The sequence below is a fragment of the Erythranthe guttata genome, chromosome 14, assembly GCF_056151865.1.
Source record: "Erythranthe guttata isolate IM_541 chromosome 14, IM_541, whole genome shotgun sequence".
NCBI classification, from domain to species: Eukaryota; Viridiplantae; Streptophyta; class Magnoliopsida; order Lamiales; family Phrymaceae; genus Erythranthe; species Erythranthe guttata.
Genome location: NC_142546.1, coordinates 22782849 through 22799761, shown reverse-complemented (window position 1 = coordinate 22799761; position 16913 = coordinate 22782849). Strand labels below are relative to the sequence as shown.

The following is a 16913-nucleotide window of genomic DNA, read 5'->3' as shown; positions in this document are numbered from 1 at the left end:
ATTTCTTTTAGTACAAGACGATTAAGCTATAATTTATAGTAATGTGATCTGGGCAAATTTGGCCAGAGCTCATAGAGGCCCAGAAGCTCAATTATTGGGACTATTATTTTAGGGCTTAAAGCGCTCTCTCTCTCTCTCTCTCTCTCTCTCCTTTATCTCGAGCTAGGAAAAAAGAAACGAGAGAAACAGGCACACTTGATATATAGTCAGTTCTGATTGAAGTATAGAAGCAAAAAAACCTCGTGTCAATGATTTCTGTGTGAAAAAGATATAGAGCCAAAAGAACTTAAAAGGTAGAGATTCTAGGTATAGAAGGTCCCTCTTTACAACTTAATCCCTGCGGAATTGATTTAGAGCAAAAAATGTTACAAGCTCCCCCAATTGAATTTACCTTTGCATCTAAAGAATATTGAGTCAGCACTTGTAGTTACGAGTCTAATCAACTAGTATCAATTATCATGTGTCTTTTCCATACTTATGATACCGCTGCCACTGCAAAACTTTTCTTCTTCTTCCGGAAAAACGAAAAATCTCAACCAAAAAAAAAACATGAAAAGATACTAATCTTCATCGTCAGTTAATGCGGCAAAGGAAAAGGGTCTGAACTTGTAACCATCCCCACTGTAGAACTTGTTTTGAAATTCCACCCAATGAAGACGTAAAGCGTGGAGGAAAGCACTAAGAGTCTCCATCATGAGCAGTATAAATGACGTTGCAAAAGCAAAAACTACTAGTCCCACTAAACGTATGATAATGTTATTGTACCTGCATAATTGGCACGAACACAAGTCATATATTTGGAAAACTAATAATGCAATGCAACTAATGTTGTTGATACATTTGCGAGTACTTTCATTTTTTTCAATGTCAATAGAAGAGAGTTTACTATGTAAGAGTTGAGAAAACATCAGACTAGTGGAATTTAAATTGAAAAGGACAGATTGCTTGAGAAAACTTACCCCCAAGCAAGAAGGAGAACCTTTTCGTAGAAAACAGTCGATAATTCTGAATGGGCCAAACTGTAATAAAATATGATCAACGATTATACAAGATGAAACTAAGCCAGGAATAAAGAATGTGCAGAAAAGCATGTTGAAAGTGCTATTATACCTCAAAGCCCACAGACGGAGATATGATGCAGTATTGGAAACTGCACCCAGTATAAATTCAATAGCATGTATCATTTGATGCACAAAGACCTCACTAAAGTTGAACTCCTCTTCGTGCGGATGTCTTGCAGAATCAGGTTCTTCGTCATTATACATATCAGAGGTTCCAAGAACTCCATAAGTCCGCCCTTGAAATCTCTTTATTATGCACAAGAAAAAGACAAAGTTAATCACCGCTTTCAAAGGTTAAAAGACTTCAGAAGCTACACTAACTCTTTCGAAAATCTCACAATCCTCGAATATAGACTGAAACTACAATCGGACTAAAAGGAAAGTTCATCCAATCCCACATATTAACTCTTTAGGGTTGCTGGTTCACAGGAAAATGGTAACATACATATTTCCTGATATTGATGCAAACATCATTACAAGTCAAATAAACATGAATGTCCACTACATAGCTTGTTATTAACAATCAGTTAACAGAAAACATGAAAGCTATTTCAGGGATAAGAAAAGTTGCTTCAAACGGCAAATAGATTCCACACTTCCCATCGAGAGTCGGATAGAGCTCTTCATATTTCAACTAGAAAATCTGATCAAGACATTAAGAGACTCTGATAAAAAACTAGATGGTGTTTTTATCCCATGCTTATTGTTCATCCATTTACTAGGCAAAAAATGTATTTCTTGTACTCTTAAAGCATAAATGAAAACAGTGCTGCAGGTTCAAAGGAACAAATATCACCCTTCCCAGGATGGAGAACACATGAAAAATAAGGACAAGAAAAGAGAAGGGTACAGACAGTACCTCGGTATGAAGCCTCTTTAGAATAAAAGGTTTGGGAAAGAGCATCCATGGGGCAGCAACTAAAGCCGAGAATAACAATATAACCTGCAAAAATTAATTAATAATCATTTTTTGTTTAAAATAAGTATATATTATCTAATAGCAAAATCACAAGAAGATAGATAATGATCATGCCTGAAGTACGCCCTGACCCCAGAAAAGCTTATTATCACCCAAATCTTCAAAAGGACTCAAGAACATGTAAATCATTACATGATAGAGGTCTGCTTGAGAACCAGTACACCATTTAATAATAATGAGAAGAGAAAGATATCCAAATAGGCTGTTAAGAAATATCATCTGGGGCACAAACTGATACCTGATAGGAAAGCAAAAGAATAAGCCTCTATAGATAATTACAAAGTAGAGTCAAGAAGAGAGAAAACATACTTAATATCAAGTGAGTTGTTGAAGTAGCGTGCATTGAAATAACTTAGTATAATTCCTAAATTCATCTGTGCCAGGCCGAACAAAATAGACATTTTCATCTTTAGAGAATTCAGAAAAGGCAGCTCAGAACGACTTCCACGCCAACTTGGGTCCACACCAAATGGATATGTATCTCTATCTTTAATTAGACCAACTGTGCGAGTATCACTGTTAAGGAAGAGAACAGGTAGCAACAGAATGAGAAAAATTTCATGTGAACAGAAGACAACAAACCTACTTACGATATATCAACATTAAAAAAAAAAAGGGCAAAGGAAATTCAGTTATGGTACTGAAAGTGAGTGGGGAAATGAGATATATTCATGCGAATAAAAGAGAACCTTTTCCAGCTATAAATTTAAATGGGACAAAAAAAAAGGGAAGAATATGATCAGCCGTGGAAACTTCCCATTCATTAAGATGATTAATTGAGGTCCCCAAAACAAAAACACCTAGGGGTCAAATTCTCTTGGTTAACAAACAACATTTACCTACTTTAATTTGCTCCAGTTCAGATTCCAAGTGCAAGATAATTCACTCACATCAAATGTTTCATTGATGGCCAAGGATCAGTTAATGATTTATAAGGAACTGAACTTCCAAAATTTCATAGAAAATGAGCAAAGCAAAATCAATTTAAAGGTAAAAGCAATGGACGTCAATAAACCCATACGCTGTTTTGGTCTATATCCTAATGCGAATTCTACTACATGTAGTATGCAACTTAATAAGTTGTAAATGAACCCCAAATCATATTAACTGTCACATGCAATCATACTAATTAAGATTTCAGACTTCTATGACTCTTTGTTCCAACCGAGGAAGTGTATCCAGTTTTCCTTTATATCTTGTTTTCTAATGAATTTTTTTCTCCCTATTTCTTCATCTTTATCCTTTATATCTGACTGGAGAGTCAGAACAATACTAGGAAGGAAGAGGTCGCATGCAATTTTAAAGCTAATGAAATACAAAGGAACACAAGTCACCTCAATGATGAAAGAGAGGTACTGATTCCTACCTGCATGTAGCATCTCGGCAGCTGTAGGCAGAGCTACCAAATATGTGAAATGGAACGGAAAAGAATTCATTGTATATCAAGCCACAGTAAATAGAAAAGAGTGACATCAAAAGTAGGACATATCGGCCGCCAAATAGCATCTCCATGAAGCTGCCAAGTTTCTGATGGAAACAAACATTTGAATTACAAGGAAGAAAAGGAGAGGAAAATTAACAAATATTAGTTGACCTAAGCACATTTATAAAAACTTGAGTCAGCGCATTGAAGTTAACTTGCATCACCATCATATAGTCTATTATACATAAAAGCTGTGGTGGTTAATTTTCCTAATTACCTCACCTACTATCCTTGGCAAGCAAAATCACTTCTCTAATATAATATACATGCAACTATTACCATCGGCACCAGATCAACTGTTAATTGACAGTGACCAAATGCCAATTAGAATAACAAAAGGTTCGAGCTAACTAGAGTGATTAATGATTCAACAAATTTCTTCATAAGTTAATTTGATTCTGCAGTACTTTCTGTTGTTCATTTAGTTGCATTTACTACATAGCTGACTATGCACTATTCAACTCAAAAGACCTAGGGAAATTTGCGTAGTTTACATGGATTTTCCACACCACACAGATTGCATGAAAATCTAGTTCTCAATGCATCCTTTTATAAGCCTTATATTATGTACGCAAGAGCAACTGCGTATGTAATTTAGCACTTAAGATGTGAACCTGATGTACATTTTCTGTAGATTCCTCTGACAATTTCAGGCAAAATGGTTAAGATATGTCTTTCCTCATAAGTTACAACTCTTACACAGAACACGCTTTCAAGTTATCTACTTCATAAAATTCTGTAAACCTATACCTATCCACTATGTTATATTTCCAGCCGGCCTGTCCTAAAGAGACAGGAGTCTCATATAAGTTTAACACTTTCATAGAAAGATCATTATGCAGGAATATTCCAGCTAGTGAATGTTTCCTCCCCACAATAAACAGTCAACAGCAAAAGCTACAGCTAATTCAAATAATCATAAGAACCATCTATTTTATTTGAGGCTAGACACAGCTCACAGCACACTATGTATTCCTTAAGAGATAATTATTAACTACATGACATTTAAGAACAGGAAGCAACACAAAATAGCTTGCTCTTATAATATACCCACCTCAGCTACTTCAGAATCCAACAAACGATTAGCAAATTTTATTTAAAAATGGATCAGTTAATTATGTGAAAAAACACATGGAATACGCAACAACTGAAGAGAATTTTGAGATCCATTAAAAGGTAACTATGAGCAACGAAATTACATCCATATATTTTTTGCATATTTAGCAAGAAAACCTTTAAACGACGAATCTTAACAGTTCCATATATACCTGTGAACCAAACTTTTTCTCACGGGCTAGAAGAAATAAAGCTCCCAACAGCAAGCATATACCATGACCCCAATCCCCAAACATCACAGCAAAAAGAAACGGGAATGTAACAACTGCATATACTGCAGGATTTGCCTCCTGATATTTAGCAACACTGCCAAAAAAAAATTCTCATCAATACTGGTTTCAGAGCTAAGAACTTACAAACATAGACAGTTATACAGAACAAACATCATTAAAGCACTAAAAGCTTCAAAAAAATTCTAAACAAGTGAATATATCCAACCAAGCTACATAAACTAGAATCAACGTCCAGATCATTAACCACTGATGTACTCAACTATTAGTTACACTCTCTTAAGAAGCACCAACAACCTAGCTCACGGATTCGTGCAGCGTGTGGAAGATCAAGTTTTGAGTGTAGTCTGTTGTCTAAAGTAAAAGCACACTAAAGCATGTAAAAGAATATGTTCATGGATGAATAGTAATTTCTCAAATTAAGTTCTTGAACATATTCTTAAAAGTTTGGATTCTTCAGACTAGGAACACAGTAGCCCCAAACAACACTGACATTGAATAACAACAGTAGCAACCAATATCTCAATAATTAAAAAACGGCCCAACATGGAATTGCATCAGACAACATCTATAATATCCTCAAGCATACATAAGGAAGCTACTGATAGGAATTTACTGCGCCCAATCAACATAATGTTAAGGAATTTGAAGGATCCGAAGACTCTTTTAATTGCATTTCTACCTATCATATCTAGTAACACCTGATCAACATGGAATGAGGTAAACCTTATTCGGAGAAAATAAAGTTTTCTATAAGTTTTTAGTCAGAGAACCTCGAAAGTATGGACAAAAGGCATAGTATAACCAACAAATCCACATAGTATATAGAGCATTTGTTTCCAGACTCTCAAATAAAGCTAACAGTATGTTGCCTACTTTCTACGCCTCAGAATGAAAATGGAAACATATGGCACAGATCACCATAAGTCAGGGCACAATTCAACATAACCTATATATATATATATATATATATATATATATATATATATATATATATATATATATATATTACCTGCTAAATTAATGAGAACAAACAACCAACAGTAAAAAAATAAGAGGGCAGCTTATCATGTCCACAAAAGTAGATGATGCATTGACTTACCCATATGCATCAACAATTTCCTGATATGCATTCGTAAAATGGTTGGTCCTGAAGTATGTCGGAGGCAACTCGACTGAATCCATCACATGAAATATTATGCCCACTTGGGAATTACTATCAAAAGTTGCACGTTGCAGAGCTTCTTGAATCTGAAATGTTAAGGAATTCATCCTTTTCACTGAATTATATAAAATGGCAGTTACTCTAGGTTTATTTCAAATACGTAAAACATACACAATAAAATTAGTACCTTAGTCTTTGCAAAGGTAGGACACCAACCCTCTCCAACCAGACACTTTTTAGTGACATCAAAGTTCAGCATATTTAACGTGTCGTAAATAGCCTTTTCTCTTCTTACCTAGAAAGGGAGTTGAGGAAATAGAGTTGAGTTTCTACACTTGTCAGCAGTGATTTTAAGTTTGAGAAAAAGAAAACAAAGAACTACATCCTACCATATTCGTCCACCTAGAAAGCTGAAAGCTAATAGAGGTGAGAGCTGTGTCCCGATGACGTAGGCCAGCGTCTAAGGTTGTTTCCAACTCAGACAAGCGTGACAATACCTGAAAATGAGTAACTAATAAGAGTGGATCTATATGTATTCACAGATATAGTCTAAGCTACATATGAGCAGCAGAAGACACTTCATATATTGGTGATAATGTGTATGAAATATGAAGCAAACAAGTCTTTTCATACATTTTACACTATAATAGCACATGACAGAGCAAATATGTGCGTGAATCTTCCGTAAATGCAACAAAACACAGGCAAAATATTCAATAACATACTTCTCTAGTTATTTGCCTTCGTTTGGTTGTCTCTTCAGGAACTGGATAGCAGTTTGCGCCGAATGCTTCACATATCTTCAGGATCTTTTTTCTTGCCTGCTCACCTGAGAAGAATACCACAAAGATTGTGTTCTCAACCTGCATCGAAAACATGAATGTATAGCTCAATTACTGGAAACATTTCGGGCCTTTCATCAGTAAAGACAATTCAATATACACTCTAAAATAAAAAGAAGTCTGAAAAGCAAAATGATTGAGAGTTGGCATTCAAGTAAGAAAGTAAGCAGTACTGGGAAGTAAAATTAGTGGGAAAATGACCATTTCATTTGATGCAGGATTCATGATTTGATCATCAGCTGGTGCCTGATTGAAAAGCATATTGCCTCTTGTAGTGCGAAATAAAATTCTCTCAAAACTAAGAACTTTCGATTTACAAATGATGCCACTAACAAATTTCACACCAGATTGGTTTGATGGTTCAGGTTGCTGCAATGAGAAAATTCTACGTCAAGCACAATGTAATATGCCAAAAAGAAAGATGGTACCAAAGCATAAAAGTAATCCAGCCAAAAGAAGATCATACAACTCATTACCTGTTCAAGCAGTGATTCTGTGTCCACATAATCGTTGTTTATACAGACATTTTCATCTAATTCTGTCTCTTGTACTGCAGAATGGTTCCCACTAGGCACAAGAAAGTCACCAGCCTGAAAGTAACCATTAAAAGGCTTACATATGATGATCTCACTTATAATAGTGCCAAAATTATGATGATAACTGCAGTACTAAATACCAAGCTAACACAATATCCAGAAGCAGATGTATATATAGACTTATATTCACCTATCCATTCTTTTTTATGTTTCCCTTTTTTTTTTCTGTTTCTGGGTCATCTAACTCATGCAACCTGTACAATAATCATCTTAAGTTTTGTTCCTTAAACGAAGACTGGTATTCAGCTCACCTTACAGAATAGTCATACCCTAACTGCTGTCACTTTCAACATGAAATTGACACTGTCCAAAGATTGTGAAACTATTAAAAATTTCAACTGCAAACGCCCCCCCATCCCAAAAAGAGAAGGAAAAGAAAAAGTATTACTTCAATAACCTTATAATGTTATTTATGATGCTCCAAAATCAAGGGGAATGCTCTAGATATTCACTTCAAGTTTAATCTTTGCCACACTGATGAATAAATTGAACCTCGTGAGTCCTGCTCCTTAAATTATGCTTTTTTTTATTTATATTTTAGAAGAAGAATCGAGAATCTTTGTTTGTTTTTTGTTTGTTTTTTTCTTTTGCCTTCGTTAATGACTAACCTCTTTCGTCCACAATTTTTGCTCAATTTTCTTTATTTTATGAACAAACTATCCCATGTCTCATTAACATTGATTACGGAGAAATATGATGCCCTCTATAAGATCTTCCACTCTGTGGAACTATTAGATTGATTCCCAGACAAAAATAAATGTATAATATAACAAATATCTGAACTACTTCAAAGTAATTCTCGATATATTCAAACTAGATGGTACTAGTGATAGTTAACTTGATGAAATATACCCATTTATTCTTATACTTTTACACATAGAAGACTTAGTAAGTTTTTACCTAGACAGAATTTTCTACTGACAAAGAAAAAGAGGATAGATACTGATAGTGTGTACCTTTTGCAAAACCATCTTGAACTCAAGCAGCTCATTATATGTTTGCTGCAGTTTCTCGCTGTTAGTATTCATTTCAATTAGCTCGTGCTCATGCTCAGCAAGTCGACTCTAAGATCAAAAGAGAGAGAACACAAAGACAGAATTAGTTGTATGTGCTCAGGAAGTTGAATCTAAGATCAAAAGAGAAAAAAAAATGATGAATTAGTTGCATGGAAAGAGGAGATGGTATTTCTTGCATATATATGTCTATTTTCCAGTAGATGAAGCAAAAAAAAAGTAACATTAATAGTAGTTGGGAAGAATAAGAATAATATTACAAATAGTAATAATTTAAAGAAGAATAAGAAGAAACAAACAAACGAACAGACCTCCAATTCTTCTAATTCAATATCAGGTTGTGAAGCTGGATGAGATGGCGTTATACCAGCTTTATGTATCTGATCTTTAAGAAATCGTAGTTTTCTCGACATCTCAGCGCATCTTTTAACCTGTTGAAAGTATATGGAAACCAGAATATTGAACAACCAACAAAGGCGATAGCAGAGACATAACCAAATAAGAGCACAGTGACAGACACTCACAGAGTGAAGATTTTGGTTATACATAAAAGTGATTCAGTTCTACTTACAATAAGATCAAGAAAATAATTCACATGGCAATAGAAAGGGTATCTGTTCATTTTTTTTTTTTGGGAAAATAAAAGAAAAAAGAAGAATAACTCCAGATGTAACAACATGCCAGTAAAACCAGAACAATTCAAGCGCTTAAGTCGCACATACAGCTTTCTTCATAACAAGGTCTACATACTCGTTGGTTTGAGCTAAGATGCATTAGTACCAGTGAGTACTGTCCTGCAAACTACTCCAGGAAGTACATGCACTTGATCGACTTAATTCTCTTCCACCACCACAGACCACCCCAACAACAACCACACAAACATATAATAAAAATATACAAATAGTAAATTAACTGTATCTATAAAGGCTGAAGAGGTTTCCTTATATCAACTATTTAGCTTAATCAATTTAATTCATAGGCCTCATCACATGACCCTCTCCTGTCTGTTCATATAATCCCAGCTTTCTGTGCAAACTATCAACTTATGAACAGCTGGGATTATTTCAATTGTTCCATGACAAAAGACTGGCTGCTCTAACTCAAAACATTGAGCTTCAGACCATCAAAGTACCTAACAGAACCAGATAGCAGTAGCTGCCAGAAAATTAGGTTACTATAGTAAGCAAAAACTGCTCCGGATAATTAACCACTAGGGAAGAAATTTGTTTTTCTTACAACTATGTCGCTGTTGCTTGTACTGTTATCTCTGATTATTTTTAGATGGTACATAGTTGTTGGCGGGGCAGACTTCCTATGAAAAGAAATTGTCCATACGTATCAAAAGCAACAGAAACTTAGAATTGTTTCAACGGATGAGAGAAGAGTTTGCTGATAACAACAATTCCAGTATAACCAACAATAATGAAATGAAATTACCACAAAATTTTCAACAATTGGCTGACAATAGAACTAGTAGAATGGGGCAAGCAACACAGCGCATCACATTAAGTATAACACACGAACAACTGTAGCAAATGAATTTTGAAACTATCTCCAGCCACCTCAAGCAACAAGGTTTACAAATTTTAACATTGCGATTGAACTTCAACGTGATGAATTATTCTTCTAGTCGTAGCAATATATCCCAGTTGTATATTTGATTTTCTATTTCGAAAAACAATATACATCTGTACCAATTGAATCGTTTTTTTCATTTTTATTTTTTTGTAAAATTCGAATGAAACATAAAGTTGAACCATCTCACGTGCTTCGAAATTGAGGAAGTCATTTTGGAAGCGAGAGTTAGATTACCAGTGGCAATAGGAACTAGCTTATAACCAAGTATTAATTCGCAAAGTCTAGAAAAAGGAATGAGCATGGTAAATATCTTTTGAATATCACAACTGACAGTAATTCAAAATTACCTGATTAACAAATGTTCTCTGGAAAGGGCTTTTATCCTCATTTAACTGCCAGCAAAAATAACACAACTGAGTGCATCATTTTAGCAAAACAAAGAATAAGCAAAAAACTAACCACAAGCTTAAAGTAGACTTCTATAAAATGGTATGAACAAAAAGATTCCAGAAAAATCTCAAGTGTAGTTATCCATTAACATCATAAGCTAAAACAATAAAGATCTTGATGTATAAAAAAATATGATCACTTAAAACTTCAGAGCCGATCGCCTGTTTAATGTTGCCAAGTATATTCCCTTTACTTCTTTCTTAGCATAACCAGCAAAAAATAAATGAAGGGGAACACAATCGTCTATGCACTTTTCAGAATATCCCCGTGAATCGGCTATAACATATTAATGTACTCAAAATCCTTCATAAGGATCAATTGCTTCTATGAAACAAATTATGTGCATCTTAATTACTGATAGACATATAGAATCTTGGCAAATTGTTAGAGCCCAACTCGATTAACGAAGAACCATTTTCTAATCAGCGAGTTAACATCAATGGCAACACTAGATCAATACTACACCCTATAATCGTAATAACGCATTTTACGCAGCAATTTAAACACTCTTCCGTACTTCCACAACACCTCTAATATAACAATGGATCAGAAAACCAAAATTCGATCAGTAATAGAACGTCCAAATACACTCATCAACAATTTAAATAAAAAATCAGCAATGAAAAATAGTTAAGAAAGGGAGATCTGAGCGTACGTCTCGGAATTGGAGGAGACCGAGTTGGCCGAGATAAGAGACGGCGCGGTGAGCAGTCTCGACGGGGATAATAAGCTGCGTAAAAATCATCTCCTCGGAGCGCATCAGATCCATGCTCGGCAAATTGTTTATGTACTCCATTTTCCATCCACCCAACAAACCGCCCCCGATTTAATAATGTCCGGATCACAGCCGCTCACTGCCACCCCTTCTTCAGATCTGAATTTGATCACGGTAACGTAGAACACACAGCGATGGGGGAGGTTTTAGTGACTGTGAGTGTGTGAGAGAGAGAGATTCTCTGGAAGGTCAGTGTCGGTTGTACGTATAGGTGTATGTATATTTTGGGGGTTAATTATGTGGCAGTGGTGGTGGTGGTGGTGGTGGCAACTGCCGTGGGAGAATTTTGGAGTCGTTTTCGGTTTTATTTTAGGTGTGGTGGAGAAGAGTAAAATTGAAGGAAAGGAACATGGAAATTCTATTCTGTTCACGCTACGCTGACGACTTTTTCCGATTAAGTTAAATCGTAATTAAGGGATATTTTACTGTAATAAAATTTCCTAATTTTAATTTAAGATAGTTTTGATGTTGTGTAAATTATAATCGATCTATAAATTATTTTGTTGGAATTTAAATTGATTTAATTTAGTTAGGGTTGAAATTGGATGGAAAAAAGTTCAATTAGCACTTTCGGAAAAAAATCATGTTTTTTAAAGTGAGAAACTAATGTCAATTTTGTTCCAAAACATTACGGAAATTATAAATCAGAATTTCGAAAATGAAAAAAGAAATATTATAGGGTCGGACTTTTTGTGTGAAAATCTTATTTTTTTAATTCACCTATAAGATAAGATACACATAATAATATCAATCAAATTTTAATATGTATTTCAATTTCGATTAGAAAAATAGAAAAAAAATTAAAAAATTGTGGAATTTTCAAAATTTGGAATATTATCCAAAATAAAATAAAAATTCGATTGAGATCCAAAATTTGAAATTTGTGTTCTATTTTCTACATCTATGTATAGTGTTATTTACACGTTTTCCTTAATTTTTATGAGACATGAATTATAATCTAATTTTCGGTCCTATTTTCAGTATTATTTACCACCATTTTCCTTATTTTCTTAATCTTTTTTTCACTCTCTTACTCCACACATTATAAGGTCACTTTTAAGTTTTAATTACATTTTGAACTTAATAAATAATATTGTCTAGAAATAGATATTCATGATCAAGGTCAAACTTTCAAAAAAGACGATCGCAATTTTGCTTGAAAATTATGTGTGGGAATTAGGGCGCGATCCCAGTGAAAATCCTCAGACATTTGGATCATTATTTGAACTTCAAAGAAAACTAGAGAGGATTCTTAATAGTATATTAGCACAAAAATGATAATTACCTTTGATTTTGATTTTTGAAGATTAACATATATTTATGCATGTTGTTAAGTTAGTATGATTTTGGGCTGTTAATTAAGCTTCACTAGACCCAAGTGGCCCTGAACTTATAATATTGAACTTCCATTTATTATGACGGAGATGGCGGCCCATTGAGCCCAATTGTTATTAAATTATATATAATTCGGTGAATTTTATCAAATCTTATATATAAAAGAAAGAAACGCTAGGCAACCATAAGAAACCCTAATGTCATATTTGTAATTTTTTTCAATTTTTATCAAATTTTTATCTCCTTAATATTATTTTAAATATTATTTTCGAATTTTATCATATTTGTATCCCCTAAATATTATTTTAAATATTATTTTTTATTTTTATCAGATTTTTTTCTCCTAAATATTATTTTTTATTTTTATCAAATTTTTATCTCCTAAATATTATTATAAATAATATTTTTTTAATTTTATCAATTTTATATCTCCTAACTATAATTTTAAATATAATTTTCAACTTTTAGCAGATTTTTATCTCCTAAATATTATTTTCGAATTTTATCAAAGTTATATCTCCTAAATAATATTTTAAATATTTTTTTCGAGTTTTATCATGTTTTTATTAGTTTTTTATCTCCTAAATATTAATTTTGTTTTTTATCAGAGATTATTGTCTCCTAAACATTATTTTTGATTTTTATCAAATTTTTATCTCCTAAATATTATTTTAAATAATAATTTTGATTTTAATCATATTTTATCTCCTAAATATTATTCTAATTATTATTTTCGTATTTTATTAACTTTTATCTCATTAACATTATTTGAAATATTATTTTCGATTTTTATCAAATTTTTATCTCCTAACTATTATTAAATTTTATTTTCGATTTTTATCAGATTTTTATCTCCTAAATATTATTTTTTGATTTTTTATCAAATTTTTATCTCCTAGATATTATTTTAAATATTATTATTGATTTTCATCAATTTTTTATCTCCTAGATATCTTATATATAAAAGAAAGAAACGCTAGGCAACCATAAGAAACCCTAATGTCATATTTGTAATTTTTTTCAATTTTTATCAAATTTTTATCTCCTTAATATTATTTTAAATATTATTTTCGAATTTTATCATATTTGTATCCCCTAAATATTATTTTAAATATTATTTTTTATTTTTATCAGATTTTTTTCTCCTAAATATTATTTTTTATTTTTAACAAATTTTTATCTCCTAAATATTATTATAAATAATATTTTTTTAATTTTATCAATTTTATATCTCCTAACTATAATTTTAAATATAATTTTCAACTTTTAGCAGATTTTTATCTCCTAAATATTATTTTCGAATTTTATCAAAGTTATATCTCCTAAATAATATTTTAAATATTTTTTTCGAGTTTTATCATGTTTTTATTAGTTTTTTATCTCCTAAATATTAATTTTGTTTTTTATCAGAGATTATTGTCTCCTAAACATTATTTTTGATTTTTATCAAATTTTTATCTCCTAAATATTATTTTAAATAATAATTTTGATTTTAATCATATTTTATCTCCTAAATATTATTCTAATTATTATTCTCGTATTTTATTAACTTTTATCTCATTAACATTATTTGAAATATTATTTTCGATTTTTATCAAATTTTTATCTCCTAACTATTATTAAATTTTATTTTCGATTTTTATCAGATTTTTATCTCCTAAATATTATTTTTTGATTTTTTATCAAATTTTTATCTCCTAGATATTATTTTAAATATTATTATTGATTTTCATCAATTTTTTATCTCCTAGATATCTTATATATAAAAGAAAGAAACGCTAGGCAACCATAAGAAACCCTAATGTCATATTTGTAATTTTTTTCAATTTTTATCAAATTTTTATCTCCTTAATATTATTTTAAATATTATTTTCGAATTTTATCATATTTGTATCCCCTAAATATAATTTTAAATATTATTTTTTATTTTTATGAGATTTTTTTCTCCTAAATATTATTATAAATAATATTTTTTTAATTTTATCAATTTTATATCTCCTAACTATAATTTTAAATATAATTTTCAACTTTTAGCAGATTTTTATCTCCTAAATATTATTTTCGAATTTTATCAAAGTTATATCTCCTAAATAATATTTTAAATATTTTTTTCGAGTTTTATCATGTTTTTATTAGTTTTTTATCTCCTAAATATTAATTTTGTTTTTTATCAGAGATTATTGTCTCCTAAACATTATTTTTGATTTTTATCAAATTTTTATCTCCTAAATATTATTTTAAATAATAATTTTGATTTTAATCATATTTTATCTCCTAAATATTATTCTAATTATTATTTTCGTATTTTATTAACTTTTATCTCATTAACATTATTTGAAATATTATTTTCGATTTTTATCAAATTTTTATCTCCTAACTATTATTAAATTTTATTTTCGATTTTTATCAGATTTTTATCTCCTAAATATTATTTTTTGATTTTTTATCAAATTTTTATCTCCTAGATATTATTTTAAATATTATTATTGATTTTCATCAATTTTTTATCTCCTAGATATCTTATATATAAAAGAAAGAAACGCTAGGCAACCATAAGAAACCCTAATGTCATATTTGTAATTTTTTTCAATTTTTATCAAATTTTTATCTCCTTAATATTATTTTAAATATTATTTTCGAATTTTATCATATTTGTATCCCCTAAATATTATTTTAAATATTATTTTTTATTTTTATCAGATTTTTGTCTCCTAAATATTATTTTTTATTTTTATCAAATTTTTATCTCCTAAATATTATTATAAATAATATTTTTTTAATTTTATCAATTTTATATCTCCTAACTATAATTTTAAATATAATTTTCAACTTTTAGCAGATTTTTATCTCCTAAATATTATTTTCGAATTTTATCAAAGTTATATCTCCTAAATAATATTTTAAATATTTTTTTCGAGTTTTATCATGTTTTTATTAGTTTTTTATCTCCTAAATATTAATTTTGTTTTTTATCAGAGATTATTGTCTCCTAAACATTATTTTTGATTTTTATCAAATTTTTATCTCCTAAATATTATTTTAAATAATAATTTTGATTTTAATCATATTTTATCTCCTAAATATTATTCTAATTATTATTTTCGTATTTTATTAACTTTTATCTCATTAACATTATTTGAAATATTATTTTCGATTTTTATCAAATTTTTATCTCCTAACTATTATTAAATTTTATTTTCGATTTTTATCAGATTTTTATCTCCTAAATATTATTTTTTGATTTTTTATCAAATTTTTATCTCCTAGATATTATTTTAAATATTATTATTGATTTTCATCAATTTTTTATCTCCTAGATATCTTATATATAAAAGAAAGAAACGCTAGGCAACCATAAGAAACCCTAATGTCATATTTGTAATTTTTTTCAATTTTTATCAAATTTTTATCTCCTTAATATTATTTTAAATATTATTTTCGAATTTTATCATATTTGTATCCCCTAAATATTATTTTAAATATTATTTTTTATTTTTATCAGATTTTTGTCTCCTAAATATTATTTTTTATTTTTATCAAATTTTTATCTCCTAAATATTATTATAAATAATATTTTTTTAATTTTATCAATTTTATATCTCCTAACTATAATTTTAAATATAATTTTCAACTTTTAGCAGATTTTTATCTCCTAAATATTATTTTCGAATTTTATCAAAGTTATATCTCCTAAATAATATTTTAAATATTTTTTTCGAGTTTTATCATGTTTTTATTAGTTTTTTATCTCCTAAATATTAATTTTGTTTTTTATCAGAGATTATTGTCTCCTAAACATTATTTTTGATTTTTATCAAATTTTTATCTCCTAAATATTATTTTAAATAATAATTTTGATTTTAATCATATTTTATCTCCTAAATATTATTCTAATTATTATTTTCGTATTTTATTAACTTTTATCTCATTAACATTATTTGAAATATTATTTTCGATTTTTATCAAATTTTTATCTCCTAACTATTATTAAATTTTATTTTCGATTTTTATCAGATTTTTATCTCCTAAATATTATTTTTTGATTTTTTATCAAATTTTTATCTCCTAGATATTATTTTAAATATTATTATTGATTTTCATCAATTTTTTATCTCCTAGATATCTTATATATAAAAGAAAGAAACGCTAGGCAACCATAAGAAACCCTAATGACATATTTGTAATTTTTTTCAATTTTTATCAAATTTTTATCTCCTTAATATTATTTTAAATATTATTTTCGAATTTTATCATATTTGTATCCCCTAAATATTATTTTAAATATTATTT

The 16913-nt window shown here is 29.8% G+C and overlaps 1 protein-coding gene across 1 annotated transcript; it reads right to left on the bottom strand.

The window, feature by feature from the left end:
• Window positions 1–204: 204 nt before the first annotated feature.
• On the bottom strand, window positions 205–11675 carry VHA-A1 (vacuolar proton ATPase A1). Its single transcript, XM_012983197.2, has 18 exons — window positions 11169–11675; window positions 10411–10455; window positions 8797–8916; window positions 8429–8536; window positions 7353–7466; window positions 7078–7245; window positions 6760–6897; window positions 6424–6531; window positions 6222–6329; window positions 5972–6120; window positions 4792–4945; window positions 3407–3567; window positions 2350–2556; window positions 2095–2278; window positions 1921–2004; window positions 1111–1307; window positions 960–1019; window positions 205–765 (listed from the first exon to the last, which is right to left on the bottom strand). Exons 1-18 carry the CDS (start codon window positions 11307–11309, stop codon window positions 561–563), a joined length of 2451 nt encoding a protein of 816 aa, XP_012838651.2. The 5' UTR covers window positions 11310–11675; the 3' UTR covers window positions 205–560.
• Between the last annotated feature and the right edge of the window lie 5238 nt (window positions 11676–16913).

Coding starts and splice junctions, on each gene's coding strand:
- VHA-A1 (XM_012983197.2), bottom strand. CDS start 11,309: ATGGAGTACATAAACAATTTGCCGAGCATGGATCTGATGCGCTCCGAG. Junction 3,568..4,791: donor AGAAAAAGTTTGGTTCACAG/GTATATATGGAA, acceptor TGTTTCCATCAG/AAACTTGGCAGCTTCATGGA. Junction 2,005..2,094: donor GGGGTCAGGGCGTACTTCAG/GCATGATCATTA, acceptor TAATTTTTGCAG/GTTATATTGTTATTCTCGGC.